The sequence below is a fragment of the Enoplosus armatus genome, chromosome 3, assembly GCF_043641665.1.
Source record: "Enoplosus armatus isolate fEnoArm2 chromosome 3, fEnoArm2.hap1, whole genome shotgun sequence".
Classification (NCBI taxonomy): Eukaryota; Metazoa; Chordata; class Actinopteri; order Centrarchiformes; family Enoplosidae; genus Enoplosus; species Enoplosus armatus.
The window spans coordinates 10453536-10476250 of NC_092182.1; the positions used below are offsets into that span (position 1 = coordinate 10453536).

A 22715-nucleotide genomic window follows, 5' to 3' on the forward strand; every position below is an offset into this window, starting at 1 on the left:
CCTCCTGCTCGGCAGCATGCCGTTCCCGCTTGGAGGAGGTGGTTAAATTCAGCTTCTTAATTACATACTGGGACAAAAAAATTAAAAATACACAATCACTTCCCCTGAATTGGAAATTAAAGAAAACATACAATGTTTGTCATTCTAGAATTCAGAAACCATGTAAGTCAGTAAGACCAGATCAATGTTAGTCATCCTCATATGAATGAGTACTTTTCACGCCATGTAATGCTGACGTAGAAGCTTTGCAACAGAAATACTTTTTTCTTATTTTATGGCTCAAGTCCAACTACAAACCTGCCCTCCAGGGCAGGATAACAGTGGGATAACAGTCACCATGATGGTCAGTATTAATTATGCAGCTTCAGGACCAGACAGGGAACAACTTTCATCTGTCAAACTGAGAATAACAACATACATTATCTTCTCTAACATGTGACTTTGTTTGTATATCTATATATATATTCCAGCGCACTGGATGTGTTCACATTATTATGTTAGCTTCATACTGTAAATCTCAAACATTATGCAAACGAGCGAAACAAATCTGTGAGGTTTTAGCCGACTTCAGCTAACTTTAAGCTAGTTGAGCCTTAGCGGGGTCTTGGTAGCGTCAAGCCTGGCGATTATAATATCTCAGGCGGCTACAGTTGTTAACCCCATACGTTGCTTATTTAAACTGCTGTGTGCTGTAATGAAATCCCCACATACTATCCGTCTCTCACCTGTTTTCGGTCTGTTTTGTGTTTCACCAAGTGCACCTCCCCGTAGCTCCCTTTCCCAACGACCCTGATGAAAATATAATTATTCATCCTTCATCGAAATGCTTCATAACGCGACCTGAAACGTTACACGACTCTCCCAGCAAGAATAACGGGTTTATTTCGTCCCATGCTCCAGCTGTGGAGACGAGATAAACATATGGAATCTGTTTGGAAAACTTCGCACTAGGTTAGCTCAGTGCCAGCGATGAGATTTTGAAAACGCAGGAAATCAGCAGCAGTCGATAAGTTTTTCGTCACTAGGCAACTGGCAGCTCACTGCCGACGACGGAGAGAGGGTCCGACTGGACCAGAAACTCTGCGCCGTGCACAGCACAGCGCCACCCAGCGTCCACATTTACACATGGGGCAGCTTTATCACTATTCCCAGAGAGTATCTCTGCTATTACTGAAGCAGCTACAGTAACAGGACATGCATTATAAATATCCTGCTTTTACTAGAAAAATCTTTATTTACAAATGTATACGTTTAGAAATTAATCTTTCTTTTCTGAGTTTTTGATAGATCGGAGAAACAATCTCCCCCATTTTAGGTGTACGTTTCCTCACCTGGAATTGTACAATGCCAACATTGCTGTGAGTTATAATAATAACACAGGTGTAATTCATTATTTGAATCATATTAAGCCAGCAAACACATTACCAGGCCCTGGAATTGGTACATGTACATGAGATGGAACCTAATTAATTAAAGTAATGAGTTACACCTGTACTCTTTCTCCCATGAGATGTCAGTAATGTCTGCCATTAAAAAGGCAAAAATCTAGCATAGCATCACACTACTATTTTAATGTTTTAAAATGATCAAAGACTCTACCTAGCCTAAAAGTACATCCATGGCTATGTCTTTATTACTACACTAAGTTTAATTTCAGGTAGATCATTTCTGTAGACTTACACTTGACCTTTCCTGATTGGGGCCATGCAATCCACTAGATGGAGCACTAGACCACCACAGGCTGAGACCACACAAATTCAGTGTATACCTGAGTGGTGCACACCTGGCAGGGTGAACATGGAGAAGTCAGTTTTATGGGCTTTATTTTGAAGCCAGGTCACAAATAAATAAATTAAATTGGTTTGGTGTTGGTTTTATTCTGTTATAAAATATACAATATACAAATAACTCACTCACTTGTCCAAAGATAGCTCATATACATAAAACACCAAGATAACAAAGACAATCTTGATTCAAATGATCATATGGACATGCAAAAAAACACTAATGCTATAAAGTTAAGTTAAAAAAAAGACAATAAAAGATAAATAACATGCAATACAGACAAGATGTTGTGCATGAAACTGAAGTATGACAAAAGTGAATGAATTAATGAGCCTAAAAGAGGATTAAGCAGCAAGTTAAGAAAACCCTTGCGGAGGTCAAATAAAATTTGGCAAACACATCTATTAAGTGTGCTGCTACAACCACCTCTATTACCAGTAGCCTACTACTAGTAGTCTTAGCGATGATATGAACAATGACAACTATTTCTATGGCATGTCTCTGTGTATGTGCACCTGACCACTGGATCAAATCTAGACCTTCATTAAGTGATTGTGTGGTCCTACAACTGGAAGTACATTACCATTGTCACTATAAATGTGATTGTCACCACCACAATATCTAATCTATCAATTTGGATTTGTTTACAATTTACAGAAACACTTTGTACACACGGTATGCTGTTGGTCATATACACACCTATTTTCTCTGGACATAATAGTGTTGTGTTTACTTTTACATATCTTTCTCCCTCTTAGGTTTTAGCTGTATGTCTATTTCTTTTTATCTTCCTGTGAATGCTGGAGTCATTTATCATAACCATTGTCAAATGTATCTCACCTCCAATCCTTATATCTCAAGTACAGTAGGGGAGTCACGAGTGGAGAGAGGTGACCAATAGTGCGGCAGAGCTGTTTACCTGTGCGCCACAGCTCCGGGCTGTGATTGGTCCGTTCGCACGTCCTGCCCTGAGGTGACGTCAGGAGGAGCGCTGCTGGTGAGGTTACCAAGTACAGATTCCGCGTGAGAGCGCTCAGAGTCGGAGAGACAGACGGACACCGGACGCGGCTGTTGGACCGTACTGACTGTTAAATTTCAGGTAGGAACTGCTGCTGCTACACTGTCATGACTCAAACTTTCATCCTGACTCTTCCTCAAAGGCTGGATAGATGCTGGAGCGTGGTTTCTTGCGTGGGGGACGGTTGACAGCTCGTTTTCAAGCAACATTTATCAGTGAGGAACGTTAGCTAAGCTTAACGGGCGCTTTACATTCACACCGTGTTATGGGCACGTTTAGAGGAACTTAGATTTAATGACTTTAAAGCTACAACTATGTTAAGCTTTACTATAAGGGAGACTGCTGAAGTCAACAGTCGCGTTATGTGTTTCATTCACATCAAGAGGACCTCTATGTAACTTAAGCTGCAGTTTCGAAGATCAGATACTGACATGGAATATGCGAGGGGCTGAGGTGATAGCTTACTTGTCTTCTCCCATACAAACCAGTATAACTAGGCTGCTCTCTGGATTTTTGCAATGTAATAAAGTCAAGTTTATACAGTATGACAGTGTGACCATCTACAAATAACTCCAGGCTATGTCTCAATAGAGCCCCGACCTTGTTATTATTAATCTTTAAAGGTTTTCTCAGTAAACATGACATGATGTGTAATTTTCCACTAAGGTATTTTTAGTTTTTACCCCTTCTCTCATTTCTCCTTCCCTCTTTCTGTTTCTGTCTCCCTTTCTCCCTGAACACACTCTCTCCCTCACACACTCACACACACCTCCTCACCTCTGTCTATGGGATCTTGTAAGGAGAAGTCTGCTTATCAATTAATAAGCTCACTTTGAGAGGAGATTTGTTGTGCGTCACTGACACCAGCTGACCAATCAGACTGCTGTTAGTAAATTCTCTCTCTCTCTCTCTCTCTCTCTCTCTCTCTCTGTGTGTTTGCCTGTCAGCCAGTGCATGGCGTTGATGGATAGGGGGGGGGGCATGCATGTTTTGGACAGGAACGATGGCAAGCAGTTGACATCTGTTGAGGGAACGATGGTGTAGATTAGTTGGATAGTTTTCTGATCCCAATAATAGTTGATGTTGATAGATGTAACAAGTTAATAAACTGCCCCTTCACTGCTCTCTCTCTCTCTCTCTCTCTCTCTGCATTCATGCTTTTAAACATGTTGCTCTTGGCACGCAGGAAAAACCACTGCAGAGACCTGGGATCTTGTCCTGTCAGTTTGACCTAATGAATAATTTTATTTGCTGTACTAAATATGTGAATGGAGTTTTGTTCTACTGTCTCCACCTTCTTTGTTTGAGCCGCATATTCTTTTCACCCTGGTCTATGTGCATATCTCCACTCTAAATACCTGAGAAACCCCAGATTTCCAAAGAGACAATAAAGTTGTCAAGGTAAACAAAAACAAATGTTGGGTTACTGTCCTTTAACAATGCATTATACTGTATGATAGGTGATGCAAATTGTGATTCAAATCAGATTGAGCTGGAGGGCCCTGCCTTCTGCAGCTCTGAAAGCATTAAAAGATCAGAGATGTAGCTGTGCGCCTGACCTAAACAAGCTCTGAAAATAAACTAGTGAAATCAAGTCATTTCAAAAAGTATATGGCTTCCTGTGTAGTGAATCTGCTTTACCAGGAATACAGTCTTTTGGCGCGAATTAAGTCTTTGTTTATAACTTGGCAGAATTCCTTACAGTTTGGAGTGGTGCCATAGATTGTTTGCTGAGATATGTAATAATAGTAAAGGTGAGCCAAAATCAATATTTGTTTAAAGACAACTTGTTTGTGTGTTAGTTTGTGGTTGTTTAGAGAAAACAAAGTGGATTTGCCCAGAGATGTGTTCAAGAACTCAGTTTGGTCAAGTTTTAGTTCAGATGTCTGGTTTTAATATAAGTTTGTCTATTTGTGTGTTTGATTCTGTGTGTGTGTGTGTGTGTGTGTGTGTGTGTGTGTGTGCAAAAGTGTTGCCAAACGTTTTAACACCTTTGCAAATTGAATTTCACGCTCAAACAACGCACCCTAACTACACGTCAGTCTGTCACGTTTAACTGTGGACGTGTTTGTGTGTGTGTGTGTGTGTGTGTGTTTCTTCTGTCCACTGCACATCACAGGAATGGGAAACCAGTGAGTACAGCGACTCTCTTCTGTGTCAACCTTTAAACAAGGGCGAATGCTGCATGTCAGGTCCTACTCAGGGAATGTGGTTATGGTATTGTGCATCTCCCTGTCTCAAGCCTCTTCTCTCCTGTTGCTTCTTGGGTTTTGAGCAGCTTTTCTTCACCCACTGGTCAAAAGTCATGTCATCCGTGGACATGGAGGGGCTGTTTTTTTTTGCCTTCTACATGCTCATATGATACCTGCATGTGTCTCTCCTCAACTCTCCCACATCTTTATAAAACTTGCCCCTATCTGCCCCTGCGTGTCTTGAACTTGAACCTTATTCTGCTGTTTATAGCATTTGCCTGTTTCAACACCAGACCCCTCTTGCTCAACTTTGACAATGTCCTTAAAGTCCCCATTGCTTGACATGTGTTATTTGAAATGTAATATGACGTTGCCGAATGTAAAACATATCCAGTTGTTTGCACCTCTGAAGTGAAGTCCAAGTGTTATGAAGGAGATTCAGGTGCATGTTGGTGCTTCCTGGGTTGCTGCCTGTAGATTTCTAAAATGGACACAACCAGTGACAAGCAAGGGTTGATGCATTCATAGATTTCAAATGACTTTGATGTTTAAATGACTTTGATGTTCAATATCACCCATTCTCAGTGCATGAATTAACATGAATCTCCATGAATCTCCATGTGAGCAAGGTGAGATGCTACAAACAAGCAGTGTGTGTGAGGTGTTTTCGCTCTCTCTCTGGCTTCACTTTCCTCCAGACGGTCTGTTGCAGTTATTTTTAGCCTAAAGGTTACTACTCTTTAAACAGAACAACTGTGTTGCCCTACCTAAACAATGCTGGTCAGATAGTGGAGATACGTATAGAGCTGCATCTATTATTTTCATTTTGGATTTATCCATGTTGATACATCTTAAGAAATCATAAGAAATATGTCAGTATTGACCAGCTAATCAGTTTGTTTCAACACTACAAACTCAAAATCCTCTTCTCGCAACCAGACATGGGAAAGACTAAAGAATATACAAAAATCACCCTTTTCTCTGCACACACATTGATAAGTACGCCTTGACCTACTCCAGATCATTTTTCAATGAAAAAAAAATCATGACCGGTAATGGATCCTCAATTTCCACAGAAAGAGACTGGTGTCAAGTTGAAGATGTACTCAGGAATAGAGTTACAGTCTACTATGTATTGTTTGTTTGTCCCCTACTGCAGTTATTAGACTCCAGGAACAGACGCCCCAATATGGCCCATTTACCTGCAAAGCTTTTACATTTGACTGGACTTCCTCTTGCTGCTTCCCCATAGCACATTACTTTGCATGCTGCTCATGCCCGATTTAGAGATACTTCCTTTTACTTCAGGGGTTTTAAATGGCATGCAACGGCAGTGGAGGAAATGATGAGTGACACTTTGAATGAAGCTTTGTTCCTTTAGTACTTTTGGTTACATTGGTTGGTTACATTTGTTCAGTAACACAGGGATTCTGATTCTGATTCAGTAAGTTTATATCAGATGCACACAAAGTTGTGCCTCCAATCATAAATTGAAAATGGTCTTACTTACCAAAATACACTGTCTGTGAATTGATATGGCATTTAAAAACAGACAGTACGTCCTCAGTGGTCAAGTGGAAGCATAACTAATGAATTGTGCTGTATGCAGTGTACACCTGATCAAGTTATATCATTTTTCACGACTTCTTGGGTGTGATATGTCCTTCTTATCCATAGCCAGTAACCACACACCAGATATTTTGGTGTTTTACTTTAAACTAAACATAACACACTGCAGCCGAAGTGACCAGAACAATTTCCACCTTAGCTGCCATTAGACACCAAAGCAATTTAGACTCTCAGATACCACTGCAGCTCCTTTGGGTTTCCATGACGACAGGTATGAAGCCAGCTTCTGACGTTAGTGAAGGCAGCGAGAGGGCCACCACGTTTGTCTGTGTGTGTATATGTGTGTGTGTGCAAGACATGGCACATGGGAAGATCTATGAGTCCATGCGAGTGTGTGCATCAATCAGTGACTGCACCTCAATGCAGCTAGAAGAGGCCACGTCCCATTAACATTTATTCTGAGATAACAGCAGTGTTAACTAAGCCTTCCCCTGTCTACTGCTTAATGCTGCTCATACACACATTTCAGCATTTAAATTTAGTTGACTCTGAAGCGACAGGGAAATGATAAACTGTGCTATCATATTGCATTTAACAAAATGGCTCTTGTACAATCCAGAACAATATGTTACATCATCTCATATAGACAGACGGTGAAGTTGCCAGGCAGGCAGCAGGAACAGAGGAGGAGGGAGGCATGCTGATATGAACAGGGCTATTTTAGTCTTCCAGGTCTTGAGTTATAGGCACTTTCTGGGTTTAGATGATGATAGCTGTGACAGCAGGGTTCTCTGTGATCAGTCCCGCTCTTAAAAGTATGCTGAGGACAAACATCTGAATATTAACTTCTCCTGAGAAATCTGCCAACCAAAGAATTAACATTGTTTGTGTCTTTCTCTAACTCTTAAAGGTAGGAGTGTTTTTATACTTTATGGCATGATATCTGAACTCTTGTCACCTGTCCTCACTTAACTCGAGCGCAGTAAATTAAACATTAAACATTACAGATAAGCTGAGTTTTTTGTTCTTCACAACAGTGTGCTTCTTCAGACAGATCTTAAGGTTTCAGTCATACCATTGTAAGTTTGACAACAACAGTGTTACATCAAAGTTAACACCAGAGAATAAACCTTTAGCTGTTCTTTGGAATTTGTCTACTTGAGTTATGTGACCTGGGCCCACAGCCCTGCTCACAACCAGTGTTTTATGCAGCTCTGACAGGGTTTGGCTGTGGTATAAAAAGGTGAACCACTGTTTACTTGAACTCATATATACAGCAACATTCGGGTCACTAGAGTGAAAAGTCTACTTATTAACCTTGTAGATATTGGCCATGACTTTTAACCCTTCTCTACCTTAAATTCCACTCTTGTTGGTTATAAAGGTACTTGAACATGACTGCAAGACATAACTATTCATACACATCTACGCCAGATCCTCTGTCACGTTAAACCTTCAAAGTAACCACAACATTGTAGCAGCCACTTTGAATGATGCTGAACCACAACATTGCAGAATTGGGACTCCTATAAACAACAATGACCCATTATTTACCTGTGACAAGTATTTTAAGTATAATGGATGAAATGCAGCCTGTGTTCAAAACCAGGTGTCACACGATATGTTTTGTGTGTGAAAATTGTATCAGAGAGGAAGCAGGATTTACCGCATTCTTAAGTCATCTGAGACGCATGCAACTGTCTATGTTACAGACTGACCAAATGTTGCAACAGTCTGTTTGTCAAGCTGGTTTTAACCTCGTAAGTGGCGAGTTTAGGACAGTTCTTTCACTGAACCTGTGGAATAGTTATCCTTTTTTGCATTGTGAAAGTCAGTTACTTCACTTCATTATGTGACTTTTAGCAGCAGGAAGTGCTCTTCTCCAATACACACCCACAGGGCTAATCCAAACTCGATGTCTCGATGAGCCCAAAAGTTAAAATGTTCACAACACGACAACATAATAATGCTCACAGCAATGGGACCTGCCTCTAGCTAGTGTTATTTCACAAGTGCTTTGAATTGCCTCTGTGTTTGAAAGATGTTTTTTCAAATAAACCGTTTTCCTTTATAATATAGGATATGTTATGTCATGTTTTCATGTATTCCATACCTTTAGTGTGTCAAGAAATCCACTGATGTCAGTCATCCAAGTTACAAAAAATGATAATAATCATGATAATAACCATATGAGAAAGTGCAGTAATGTGTTTACTGCAGGTGGGGGATGGAGGCAGTTAAACTGTTGGTATTAATAAGCTTGTCCTCCGTATCCTCTTTTTTTTCTTTAGTATTGTTTCTGACCGTAACAACAAGAAGATGCCACTGGGCGACGATTGCCATCCCTGGAAAAAGAAGACCACAGATGTGAAGGATCAGTATGACTTCAAAGAGATCCTGGGAACGTAAGTGTGTTTCAACTTTGTATTCTGGCTTTTTCACAATCTGTTTTTACATTTTTAATGATGCATTTAATGCATATTTGTTAACTGTCCTCTCTGATGGACAAAAGACATTTGCATTTATTTTGTTTTTGATCCTGATGCTTTTGTATGGGTATAATTTTTTTTCATTGTCATGCAAGTATTTGGACAGGTAATTATTGCTATGTAATGACTTGATAGTTTGGTAGGGAGTGATTGGCCACAAATGTATTACTGTGCAACGAGCCTCCTGACAAGGTTTTGCTGTATTTTGTAAATGTGTCACTGTTCGATGTATATTTATGCTGGGCTGCTCCTCTCGGTGTCCCTAGATAAACAGCTTGATGCTAAATCGGAACAAACAGGCTCTAATGTGAACCTGATGTGCCTGTGGCCAGGTATTTGTTAGCTCTGTCAGTGTAAAGCTAGCAGCAGCAGCAATTCTGTTTTTCTCAGGCCATTTTTTCTTTTACCTGTTTGCTATTTTCATGGCTCCAAACAGATCTGCTTACACTAAGGTAAGTAGAGTGGCACAGATGAGTTTGTATAAATGCAGATCAGGTGGTGCAGTGCAAATGGTATTTGTTTTGGCTTAACATTTCACCAGTATTTTTGACTGCCCAGACCACCTCTTCTACAAAAAGACTTACAAAACATTTTATAAAGCACATTAAAACACAATATTTAAAGCAATTAAGATTCTCTCCATGCTGGGGAACTAAGTCCCACATTTATCCAGTGAAATTATTGTGAGCACAGGAGGTGTCTGCAGGATGTGTCCTGAACTTTCTCCAGGTAATCAAAAGGATATTTTCAGTCAAGTAAACAGGACTATTTGGGAGCAGTCAGTGTGTTTATAACCCTGCAGTATATTTTAAGTAATAGAACAGCACTGCAATATATGTTTGTGAAGCTTATAATGCTCACTTTTGTTGACACTGTGTCAACAAACCAGCCACAAAGCATTACAGTGAGAGGCTGATATTCTAGTCCCTGCATGTAAATGACTGTAGACAGAACATTAGAAAACACCTATTAAGGAAATTCAGCGAAACAGCACCACTAAATATACAGCCTCATAAATTACCACGTGGTTGAGTCAACACCTCTGACACAGTGTCAACGAAAACTGAACATGATATGCTTCACAAAGATAGGAGTTATTGCCATCATGCAAATGGACAAAACACAAGCAAATGTGTGCTGTATTGCTTAAAAAGTCTATAAGTAAATATAGTAAATATCTGCATTTGTTCTTATTTCCAACACTTTAATTGACACAGTATAAGATTAATGACATGTAAAAAGATATACAGTCATTTACAGTAATGGGTTTTACTTGACATCAGTTCCAGCCTTGGATTCTAGCTTCTCTTGTCTTTCACTGTGTGTTTATGTTTGCGTGGCTGTGTGAGTGGGAGACATTTGGGGAGGGGGTGGGGCTGCTTTTTTGCTATGAGGCTATTTTTATTTTGAGGACATGATTTTGTTTTTTTTGCTGTGGCAACCTTAATGTACGCCAGTGTCTATGTAACGATAGCACACCCACCCAGGTGACAATGCATGAACAAAGACCTCTCATCCCACAGCAAGCTGGGAAGTAGCTTTGTACAGTGACACGTTAAGATTAGATGCATTCAGTCCTGTGTACGCTGGGACCAGTTCTGCTGCAGGCTCACTTTTGTTTTACAGTAGAGGCACATTGGTCCATTTGTGTATTGTTATTTTAATCTGATTTATTTTTATTAATTTAAATTGTTAGTTTTCAGTATTTTTGATCGACCTGAAAATAAAAAATCGATGGCAGTGCTTCAGTGAATGACAGTGCTTGCCTCATAACAAGACATTGGCAGGTTAAATCCCATATCAGAAGTGGAGCGTTTTACTGTGGCATCCTGTTGGGATATTTCCCCCTGAGTTCTGTTGGATGTGTCTGTTCTGTGTCTCCTTATTTGCTTTTCTGCTTTTCTTGGTGCCTTGGAATCTCTCTTAAACCTCTTAACTTTTGAGGACATTGTGTACGTGTGTGTGTGTGCACGTGTGTGTGTGATATCCATTTGTCTCAAAATGGTCATGCTTGGTTTTTGGAGTGCATGATGGCACGCCCACTGCTTGTCATTTGTAGAACCGTAACTCATTGACTGCATCTCTCAAGCCCGACTTATATGGCAGTCTATTCTATATTTATGCAAGTGAGTGGTAGCTATACAGTATGCTTGTCTAAACCCAAATGTAATTTGGCACCCGCAACAATAGAGCATATTCCATCACCACGACAGGAACCAGGAACGGCAGAAGCAATTTGGACCCTTAGTTTGTTCTCAAAGAACAAATTGCTCTGAGAGTGCACTGCAGTTAAATGTAACTTTTAATCCTACTTCTACCTCCTGTTTTGTGATCCTTAATCAGGGATGCTGAGAGTCATAAGACAGGATGTTTATCCAAGGTGTCTTACTTTGAACACCTTTTTGATACACCCACATCCTTATTAGTCCAGGATTGAGTTGTGTGAACACTAGCTGAATCCAAGATGAAACCTAAGCTCGTTTTGTGAGTTTATGAAACCATCCTTATACTCTTTAGTCACTGATGCACAGAGGGTAGAACAAATATTGTTGAAAAGGACTTCAAATCTGATGCAACTTAACCACAGTTACAAACATTGTCATAGCAGCTTGATGGCCACTTACCATCTTTCCTGTCTGTATCTACTGTAAACGCTCTTATGAAGGCAAAATGTTAGTTACTTCCAAGTTAAAGTCTGATTCTGATTATTTTGCTAGCACCCTATAGACGAAAGTGAGACATTATGTACAGGTAAATGTTAAGCCAAACTAAAGCTGAATAAGCACAACTAATGAGTGCATACATGAAAATGTTTTCCGATGCTTTCAACCCTCTCATTGTCATCCCTCCAGTTCTCCACCTGCCCCCAAGGTTGGTGGTGAGCTTGTTTATGGAGAGATCACCAGCACACCGCATCACTCAGCTGTGTGCCACATTCATTTGTCATTGCTGGATTGTTGTCTTGGTAACAACAGGAAACACTTTCCATAATGGACTCAAACAGTCACTATGGAAACAAAGTTTTTGATTTGCTATTAATAATCCACCACTGGGTGCAAATGTGTGCCTTGTGCAAGAGATAAACTCGCTCTCTCTCTTTTACAAGAAAACAGAGGAAAAAAATGACACACATACAGACATTTTTCTATAAATGTACTCGTGTTTCTGGATCCTCCCTCACTCCTGAATTAGATGTACAGTGTAGGGGCTACAAATAACCTCTTCATCGAATCAGACGTCTCAAAAAAAGCCCATCAATTTACTTGTCCTGAACTAACACAAAAAGTTCAATTATTAAATACAGAATAACATACAATATATTTAAAAACAATGTTGTGTACTTTAAACGGTATTCTTTGTGGCAAATCGATGATGTAGGGGGAGTTTGAACCACATACCAGTAGCATGTACGGGTTTGTACTGTGAATCCCCAGCTGCTGCCACAGACACATGCTTTTGTAATCAAAACAGATGGGAATTAATAATGCACACACAGGCAACAGCACTTTCACTGCAATCAACTCTCAAATCCTCTTTCGCCTTCCTTCTTTTCTCATTTTCTGTTACTTATGTTAATCTACCCCCCCCCCCCTTCCCCCGTGTCTCTCTGTCTTTCTGATTGTGTCTATCTCTGTCCAACCGAGCCCAAAACCACACCCCTGCTGTCACAAATCCAGCTCCATTTTGGCTCCTCTTCCCTGTCACCTGCTCTCTAACTGTTTCCTGGTTTCACACTGTGTTTGCAGGGGATCCCAGGATGTCCTGCCACCCTTTAATTTTCATCTGAGATTAAAGCTTTCATTATACAGGGACCAGGACACACTAAAACATAAGACCGAACCATTGATCCTCTTCAGAGTTATTGTCAATAAGACGCAGTAAACAGTCAAATAATAATCTACTCTTACAGTTCAATTGTAAGTTTTGTAAGTGTTTTATTTATTTAACTTTTATTTAATTAACATTGAATAAAACATTTTTCACCATGCCATGCATACACACACATTTATACATACATACACACACAAACTTACCCCTTTGTGTTTGTGTCAGTTTGTATTCCCTTGGCTTCCCCCGGCGCTTCCCTTGGCTTTATTTCAAATATCGACTTACCGTGCACTCTGCAGCATGTGTTGTTCAGTATGTCATCATTCAAACCTGGCTGGTTATAGATTCACAGGTCACGCATTTGGGAAATTGATATTAATATTTTTCTGTATAAATGCTGTGACTCTATTATATGACAGCAGAAACTATTCTTAGCAATGCACCAATTCTACTTTAGGAATAAATCTTACTTACAGTATTATAAAGATTATTAAATTCAACACAGCAAACAGCTGATCTGTGTTGCTCTGTTCCCACACTTGAGGTTTCTCTACTGATGACAAACTGCACAAATGTTGTCTTTTCTGACATGTCAGTGGCTGCACATGTTCTCATGCCGAGAGCAGCAAGGGGGAAATTCTCAGCATTTCCCCCTTGCTGCTCAGAATACATTGTAAAACACAGGGACGGGGCATGGGACGAAGTGGAGGGTAAGAGCATGGGAGCGTAGTGTAATCATGTAAAATCGTTAGGGCTGATGCGCCTGTTTCTGTCGCTCATGACAAACAGTGACCCAGTAGCCCCTGCCCTCACTGGTCAAGCTATTGGCCACTATTGATTTGGGAGGAGTAGTGAGGGAGAGACAGAGACAACAACACTGGTTTTGGTTATGGTTGTGTTTTTTTTCTGTTTTGTACGTTTATGAGCGCATATGTTTGTAATTGACAGTTCAAAGTATTTCTGTATGTCTTTCCTCTGTGTTTTCTTCTTGAAGACCTTTGCCTCCAGTGTTCCCATCTCTCTCTCTCTCTCTCTCTCTGTCTCTCCACCTCTCTGTATGAACACATTGCAGCCATTCATCACACATCCTCTCTTTTTTACAAAGCAAGGAGCCCTCTCTATGTTTGAGTTGGTGTTTTCTTGATGATGCTTTAAACGTGTCAGAATTGCCGATATACCCAAAATACACACAGATTTTTGTTGTGTCATGACACACAAATTCTAGTCGGGGCTGGGACACAATCTGGTTGTCAATAGAGGAACCTTTTGCTGCCCTAGTTCCCTCACACTTGTGCCTCTCTGCTACATTAACACTGATTTGCCACTCTCTGCTAGAGTTAGTAGAAAGGTTCAATAACTCGACACTCAGTGGGGTGTATGTGTGTGTTCTCTATCTGCCTTCGTGCCAAATGCACTTGAATTAAATTATGACATGAGCAATTATTTGGAGAGACCATAAATAATAATAATAAGTCATAAATAACTGTCTTACAAATCTCCCGGTGTTATGAAATGTAATTGAAGATGTGGGACACAGCTCCAGGTTATAAACTGCATGTTTATCTGAAAGCCATAAAAGTGAAAAGGACACAATAGTTAAGCCTGGTTCCAGATATTTGAATCATCTGAATGCCAATTCACTCAGATCATTAGGCTAGAATAAAATGCTAATTCTGTACTTAAATGCCAGTGTTTTATCCTCCTCTCAGACACTCTGCTATGTTGGAACTATACAACAAACAAAATAGTTTCTTGATACAGAGACGTCTGAGCATTTATATCTATGAAGTGTTCTGGGGGTTCGTGAAATACTGTACAAACAGACAGCTGAAAGTGAAAGTTTTTGTCTGCAAGAACATTTCTAAATGTTTTCTTTTTGGAAACGTTAACGTTAACTTTTGACAGTCAGTTATTAGGAGTGTGCTGAAGGTTATATATGAATCTCATCCATTCAGAATTTAGTTTATTGTCACATTTAAACAGAAACAGTGCCAAAATGAATGAAAATGCATACTCATTGCAACGTATTGTGCATTATTTTTAAAAATAAGATTATAAGCAATTTCTGTATTGAAACTATTGCCTGATACCAATAATATATACCAGACTTTTACTGTAGCTACTGACTCTGAATCCCTATTGTCAAACTTTTGCTTAATAGCTGTGATGTATATCTTCCTGATCTCCAGATAGTGAGTAGGCAAAGCAGCCCGTGACCACACATCCCTCATGTCACCGTACTTTACTCTCAGCATGCGAGTGTAAAATATTAGCTGAGGTGTAGACACAGTTAGCAGCCCAGAAATGGGTGTTTTGAGGGAATTTTAGCCGAGGCCGACTACTCGTGTGCTATTTATGTCGCTTCTTCATTATTCAGTGTTTGTATGCTGAGTCAGAATCAAAAGAATTCAAAATGATGATTAACAAAGTAGTTCAGACAAAAGCAAACAGCCACCTTTATGGAGCAGATGAGTCTCCCAGCATGAGAGCTGTCCCAGTTCATCTATTTTTCATCTCTCTCTCTCTCTCTCTCTCTCTCTCTCTCTCTGCTCCTCTTTTTTTGTCTCTGTCCTAACTCTCCCTCTCTCCCCGTCATTTACTACTAATTACATTTATCCCATTGTGTTCCTGTGATATCTCTTATTGCAATTTCAGTTGTCTTTATTTTGGGCTCTCTTGAAAAGAGTGAATTACTTTTCTTTTCCTGGCTTTGCTTTTCTTTTGTCATGAGGCTTGATTCTGTCTAAGCTGTAGGATGAGATAGAGCTAAGACCTTCCTTCATTACACCGTGCCCTGCTCCTGTACTGGACCTCAAAGCACAGGACAACATGTTACTGTGTGTGCCCTTGTAATTCTGTCTCAGCCACTGATAAGACTGTACTAGAGTTATGAGTAAGGCTTGTGGCACGCTGCTCTGTCTCTCTCTCTCTCTCTCTCTCTCTCTCTCTCTCTCTCTCTCTCTCTCTCTCTCTCTCTTCATCTGTCCTCTCATCTCGTCTCTCTGCATTTTTTTTTGAATCAGCCCTCAGACATTATTAGTGCTCAAAAATTGTGCAGATACCCTCCTGGTCACCTTTTTATCAAGCATTAAGATACACGACAGAAATCAAAATCAAGCCAGCTATTGATTCATTCTGAGACTAAATCACATTCATTATGAATAGCAATGAGAGTTTAACCATTTCCAACTCTGACCCAATCCTGAAAATCCATCCCTGCTTATTGCACCCTCAGCCCTTCAGCCCTGCCCTGACCTAATTCGAACAGAAGCTTGTGTCTCAGCACAGCACAGCTCAGCATGGCATAGCCTGCTGTTCCTGGAATACATACACACACACACACACACACACACACACACACACACACACACACACATTCAATATATGCCCACTGTCTGGCCCACTTATGCATCTCCATCTGCTCACAGCAATATATATCCCCCTAACAATTTTAAGTATGCTTGCAGGCTTGTCATGTACGTCTTCCCACAGTCATTCTCTCCATTGTTATAATCCCTTATTGCCCATATTCCCCACACGACAAGCTGTCCACATATCAGCGAACTGGCTTGAGAAGACTTGTGCTTTTCATCTCCGGTCCAAGAAATCCTTAGGGAAGCCTGTTCTTGGCTTTGCAGCTTAATTACAATCCACTATACGATCAATTTTTTTCGTTTTTGTGTGTGTGTTTCAAAGCAATTCCTTCCAGTAAGCGGACTTGAAACAGTGGAACAGTTGGATCTGTTCTTCTCATTGATGGAGAATAAAGCACTTGAAGTTGCATTCATTGAGTTTAGGCCCACTAAACGGCTAACGTGTTAGCACACGATTGCCTACATCCACCACAGAGCAACACTGTCCTTCCAGTGGAGTCATGTTTCCGGGCCGCTTGACAAATTTGTTGTTTGTTTGTTATCGCGCTAGATGTTCGACATTCTTTAGCAGCTACTTGCTAAGTTGGTCTGCCTTTGTAGAATCTGTGTAGAGATGCAGAGTGGCTTATAGTTCTCTGTGTACTAGAGCTGCTTTCTACTTAAGAAATAGATCCTCCTAAAACTTTTCACCACAAGGTCTGAGCAATGAGTACGCTTCAAACGTAATTTTGCAATGTATAAGATCCTGTCACACTGCCACAATGTACATCACACACTGGCCATTATCAAAACATTGTTTCACACTTTCCTAGATTTACAGTTGTTTGCCTTTGACATATTTACAAATGTTAGGCACTATATGATATGTGAAAATGTGTTTTGTTAATGGTTCATGTGATCTGATGTGCACACCAGATGTCCAAATGTAAATTATTAGTCATACCCATATTCAGATTTACAGATGGACAGAAATGTTTGTGAAGTAGGTTGGGGAGGAAAAGTGGAAATCAAGTGTCACTGTCTTCCTGGCAGTACAGTACAGTATAGTACAGTACAGTACACAAGGGGCAATATTTGTCTTTAGGTATCGGTATCAGTATCGATCATCTCTATATTGCTCATATTTCTTAATGTGGTTATGACACTTCCTCTCTGTGAGCCATCATGTGGAGCACACTGAGGTCTTCAGCCAAAGGACACGGTTACTGGCAGTGAGTCAAACATACCAGCACCATGGCAACACTCATATTAAGGGATTATTAAGATGAGAGAGATCAAAACATGATGATAGCAGCAGATTATATTTTTTTAGCTGTTAAAATTCAACTAAATGAATCCCTATTTTCTTTTAAGAAATTTACTTTTTCGCGTCCCAGTTTCCCACACTGTACCAAAAAACATGCTGAACCATGACCCCCAAACCACAGGATATATGTTAAGAATGAGACTAAAAGATTAATAATTAGAATGAGTAGATAAGTGTTTGGTGACATTACGTTAAACCTGCATTAACTGTAGAGCTAACTGCTGGGCCGGGTGATAATTCTCTGTAGGTTTATCACTACGAGTGACCCCTTTTTACATTACACACAGAAATTTTATCCATTGTTAATATAAAAATATTGATATATATTATAGCAGCTTCATGGTTTCACTAAGGGATCCAAACAGGATTATGATTGTATATACCTCCCTTCAATATTTTAGAGGAGGGTATCTATAATTTAAATGATATATTGCATTGGAGCATTAAATCCAGCTCATAGTGCTTACTTACACTAAGCTGTTATGCACTGTGTTGGTTCACAGATAAGGAGAGTGATTGTGGTTTGGTTTTGCAGATCTTTGTGTTTGGAGGGCCCACAGAGCAAAGATGGTCTTTTTATGTTTCAGGGCCAGTATCACAGTTGGGTATCTCTCAGTTCTGATTGGACCAGATGGTCCTTCCCTATGTCTCTCTGACCTTTTCGCAGTTACCATTTTGTCATCTGCTTACATACCTTCTCGACCAGCTTCTCAGCAGGACAGATGGCGCAATTTGTTGTTTGGAGTTTGAGGAACGTGGGATTTATAGAGAAAAACAAAATACATGGCAGATAGTCAGGAAGATATGTGTTCTCAAAACACCACAGCATACAGCATCTGTTTATTTTATCAGCAAATGTACATGTATTTGAGTTTACTTTAACACGGCACATGTACTGTGCATGTGTGCATTTGGCACAGACACCTATGTAACATAGCAGATGGTAGCAAAGGAAAAAAACTGTTTTTATAAAAAAGAGAAGAGACTGAGACTGGACTCCTGATAAATCCAAGAACAAGCTACAGCTGTTATAAGAACAAGGCAGTGCTTGGCTCTGCATAAAGGCAATGCAGATAGTGTTTGTCTTGTGATGATTGCATGTAAAAGTGTGTCAGGAATACTTATAAAGTATGTTTATGGTCTTTGTTGTTGTCGTTGGAAATCAATCATTAGAGAGAGAGAGATAGTTTGCCTTTATGTTATGTGCCTGTGTGTTTGTTGTATGGGAGTGAACACGAATGCATCCATGATGGCATGTGAGATCCTAATACCTTGGCTTTAAATCCCTTTGATGCGCAGAGTGAGGCATCGTGGGATACACACATGAAAAGGTTTCTTGTAGCGACAGAAACTAAGCAACGCCAAGTCTGTATTAAAAGCAAGCAGCTTACTCAGAGGACAGAAGAGAATGATGTAATGAAGAGATCAACTGAGTGAAAGAGCTATGCTAATATTTGAACTTGAAAGTAAAACGGCTGCCTCTTGTCCACTGTTTGGGCAGGATGCAAAGTGTTTGGATACAGGATTTGTGCACAATGTCAATCACTGGAATATATGTTGTTTCATTGGCATGTAAATATTTACTCTGTATGAGTCTCCTCACATTTCAGTTGTGTTGCTGTCTGTCAATATTTAAACTCTTGTGTAAAGCATTTGCACAGTGAATTTCTGAGAACACGCCCTGCTGTTTGAATAGTGACAGTAAGCGTGTCTTTATTGAGGTTTTAGTGGCTAATAGCTGTGCAGTGCAGTGTGTGTGTGTGTGTGTGTGTGTGTGTGTGTGTGTGTGTATCCTCTTCCTGGACACCAGGTCCCATGGTGGTGATAAGAATGTCCTGTTAGGAACAGTTCAGTAAACACAGTTGTTTACCTTATAATCCAAACCTTTGCTAGGATTAAGATCTCAGCAAACTCCCCCCACTACTCAGCTCCCATCAAATATTCATCACAATTATGCTCTTCATGTTTTCTACCATTCCATCCTTATAGTGGAAATATATTGGCTTTCCACTGTATAGTCTGTGAAAAAGCACTTTGAAGAGTGAGCCTCTGCTGCCAGTGAGAGACGGGATAGGGCTAAAGTGTGGTAGCATCTCTCTCCTCCTCATCAATAGTGAATATCTTTCTAATCTCTATTGGCTAATACAAAAGTGAGATGTTATTGTAAGCAAATGTCTTTGGCAGTAGAACTAAGTAGACCATCACCAGCCTATAGCGATATAATTATTGCTGTCATGCCCAGAGTAAACATCATGATGGGCAAAAAGAGATCGTTGCCCAATACAATGAAAATGTTACCCTGCAGTTCACTGGCAGTCAGAAAGAAGGAAGTATCTTCTGGTATTTCATGAAAACAATGTCCAGTGTCATTCGGTGACGGGAAGTCAGGAGTGAAAGGCTTCTCTTTCTGACAAACAATGCACAGACTTTATCTGTAGTCCAGCTGAACTAGGGTTGTTGTTTCACCTAATTTGCAAGTTCAAGCAATGACGTGCCAGAGATTCAACCAGCTTAATCAGTTGTAATATCACTTATACATATTTTAAATAAAATAATCTTAAAAAGGGGACAGATTTGTTGTAGTGCGTTATTATTTCACAAGACAAATATGTGCCACTGGAAGGGGTTTCTTGCAAAATGATGAACAGTCCAAGGCACATTAGTGTTCTCAGATTTTCCCCAGTGTTTGCGGGAACCACTGTTTGACACTTCCCCAGAGCCCCTTGGTCTGTCAGTGGGAGCATGGAGAATGTCAACTAAATCCTCCAGATGCTGCAGAGGAATTTGCAGCACCGACAACCTCCTCCACACAGCTGGATTTCTGCCAAAGCTAATGGCCTTTCTGTGGCAGTTTTACTTTCTTGTTGAGATGTGACCACAAGGCCTCTCTCCCAGGATAATTGTTACTTTGATCAGGAAATGGGTTCAGTGTTGTGTTAGCTTTGAGGTTAATAACACCAGAGGAGCTTTTGTAGGTCACTCTGGATAAACTGTTATGGAACCAGAGATTAAATATACTTTATGAACACTTTAATTTAGCTTTTTGCTATATTCATCATTTTTGTACATGCTTTACTATGACGCCACTTTATACTTTATTTCCTCAATCTTGGGGTTGGGATGCCTTGTGGGGGCCAGCTGGGGTCATGGGACTTTTGCAAGACTCATAGACTAGTGTTTCTTGGATATTGTTTAAAATAAAAAGGCTGCCCTTAGATTATATTAAATTGAATTAAATACAGAATCATGCAGTACCAGAAAATGAGAATTTTGAGAATTCCACAATTATTTGAAAGAGAAACAAATGTACAAAAGTCACGTGTAGATGTTTACACATTGAAGACAGAATCACCAAATGCACTGTAGTTGTTTGCCAGTGTAAATACAGCAGTGCACACATAGCAACTAGAACAGCTCATTTTCCAGTTGAGAGCTGAGTAACACAGTTGTAGAGTAAATATAATTTGTATATAAGCAGTCAAACACCCTGTGGATCAAAACATCCATAATGTTCCAGCATCCAGGTTCACAAATTGTAGTTGTAACGGTAACAAAACAAGCACATTTTAATTCATCCAAATGAGCCATCCATCATTCAGTCAAGCTATGAGTTATAGTCCAATATACACATTTTTACAAATGTTGGACAAAGGGGAGATTCTGCTTTGTTATCAATTTTGAAAATGTAATTGTAAGCATGAATTTTCTAGACAGCAGCTCGTTCACACTGAAGAGGACATTGTTCATAGAGGACTTGTGGTCTGTTAGGTCACACCCTTTCTTTCCTGGTCATACTGCATGCAGTCCTTCCTTGTTTGTAAAACTGATAAAGTATCTGCAAACCTAGTGACTGGGTGGTTGTGGTTCCTCTCTGCCCACACATACAGCTATATGTTGAAGAGATACTGTGAGGCACAAACTGACAGCTGACATTCACCCCCCACACACACATGCAAATATACCACATATACAGTAAATATAGTATGCACACGCACATACAGTTCTGTTTTAATGACATAACTTGTATTATGATGTATTATGCAGTTTACAAAAGTGCATCAGCAGGCAGTGGTGTAATGTTGTCTTGTCTTTGTATGACAAGACTTAGAGGTGACTATTTTTTTGATTGATGATCTTTCCTCCAACATTGGTACCACATGTTATTGGGGAGACAGACACATGTTTGAACGTGCTGATACTGCCAACATTTATTGGCAGCACTGTTTGTACACTGATTAGATAATAGTTTTTCCAAAACAAACGTGCATTTGTTCCCAACAAGTTGATGTAGAGTGAATGCTGCTTGATAGCAGGAAGTACGAGTAAGATCTGATACGCACACTTCCCTATAAAAATACAACCACACTCATGCAGGAGTGTTGTTGTTATCAGATGAGGTGAACCATGAAAATAAGTTGGGTTTTATTGTGGTTTGTGTGACACTTCTGCCATCTTTTGAGCCATTAAATAGAGACAAAGAGTGTGGAGCGCCTGCAGTTAAGTACATTTCAGAAGAACCAGGGATCTAACAATGCAAAGTGCAGTTGTTTGTAACTTAAGAAATGGCTTTTCATGCTGGGACTTGACTTTGTATCCCATTCACAATTGTAGTCTATAAGAATGAAAACCTCATCATACCATAACTTAGTTTCGATAATTACTTACGTCAGACTTGAAAATAGCTTTTACGTTAACATCCAAGTTGTAATTATGTCTGAGATTTTTCTGAAGGCTCCGACCTGGCACATAATGATATGGAAAAGCAAAAATACAGATACCTCGCATCAATTCACAGTATTTATAACCCTTAGTCCAACTCTGAACTCACAGTCTTGAGCTATCCGGTGAAGTGAACGCTTGCAAGTCGTAAACTTGAGAATCCGTCCTATATGTTGTGAACACAGCATAAGGTGTTGTTTCTAGGATACACAGATGTTTTGCGTTTGGGCTAATTACTGCCTTTATATACACGTGAGTGTTCCTTCAGTCTTTGTCTGGTCTGTACGCCTCAAGAAGTTCTGAGGCTGTATTGAAATATAGTAAGAAGATCTTGGGGTGTGACAGCTCTTCCTATTGTTTACTGTAGTAACATCTGAAATATTGCCAAATGAATAGAATAATGGCCACACAAATCAAAATGATATTGCATCATGG

General features: G+C 39.9%; 1 protein-coding gene across 3 annotated transcripts in view; it reads left to right on the top strand.

Annotated features, from left to right (window-relative positions):
• The first annotated feature begins 2812 nt into the window (after positions 1 to 2812).
• Positions 2813 to 22715, top strand: part of camk1b (calcium/calmodulin-dependent protein kinase Ib) — a 32756-nt gene continuing 12853 nt past the window's right edge. For 2 of the 3 annotated variants that reach the window (XM_070902266.1, XM_070902267.1), the window contains exons 1-3: positions 2813 to 2884; positions 4923 to 4935; positions 8856 to 8969. In XM_070902266.1, coding sequence (XP_070758367.1) covers positions 4925 to 4935; positions 8856 to 8969 — 125 coding nt within the window. In that variant the 5' untranslated portion in view covers positions 2813 to 2884; positions 4923 to 4924. The remainder of the gene's footprint in view (positions 2885 to 4922; positions 4936 to 8855; positions 8970 to 22715) is intronic. The other variant, XM_070902268.1, reaches the window with a different exon arrangement.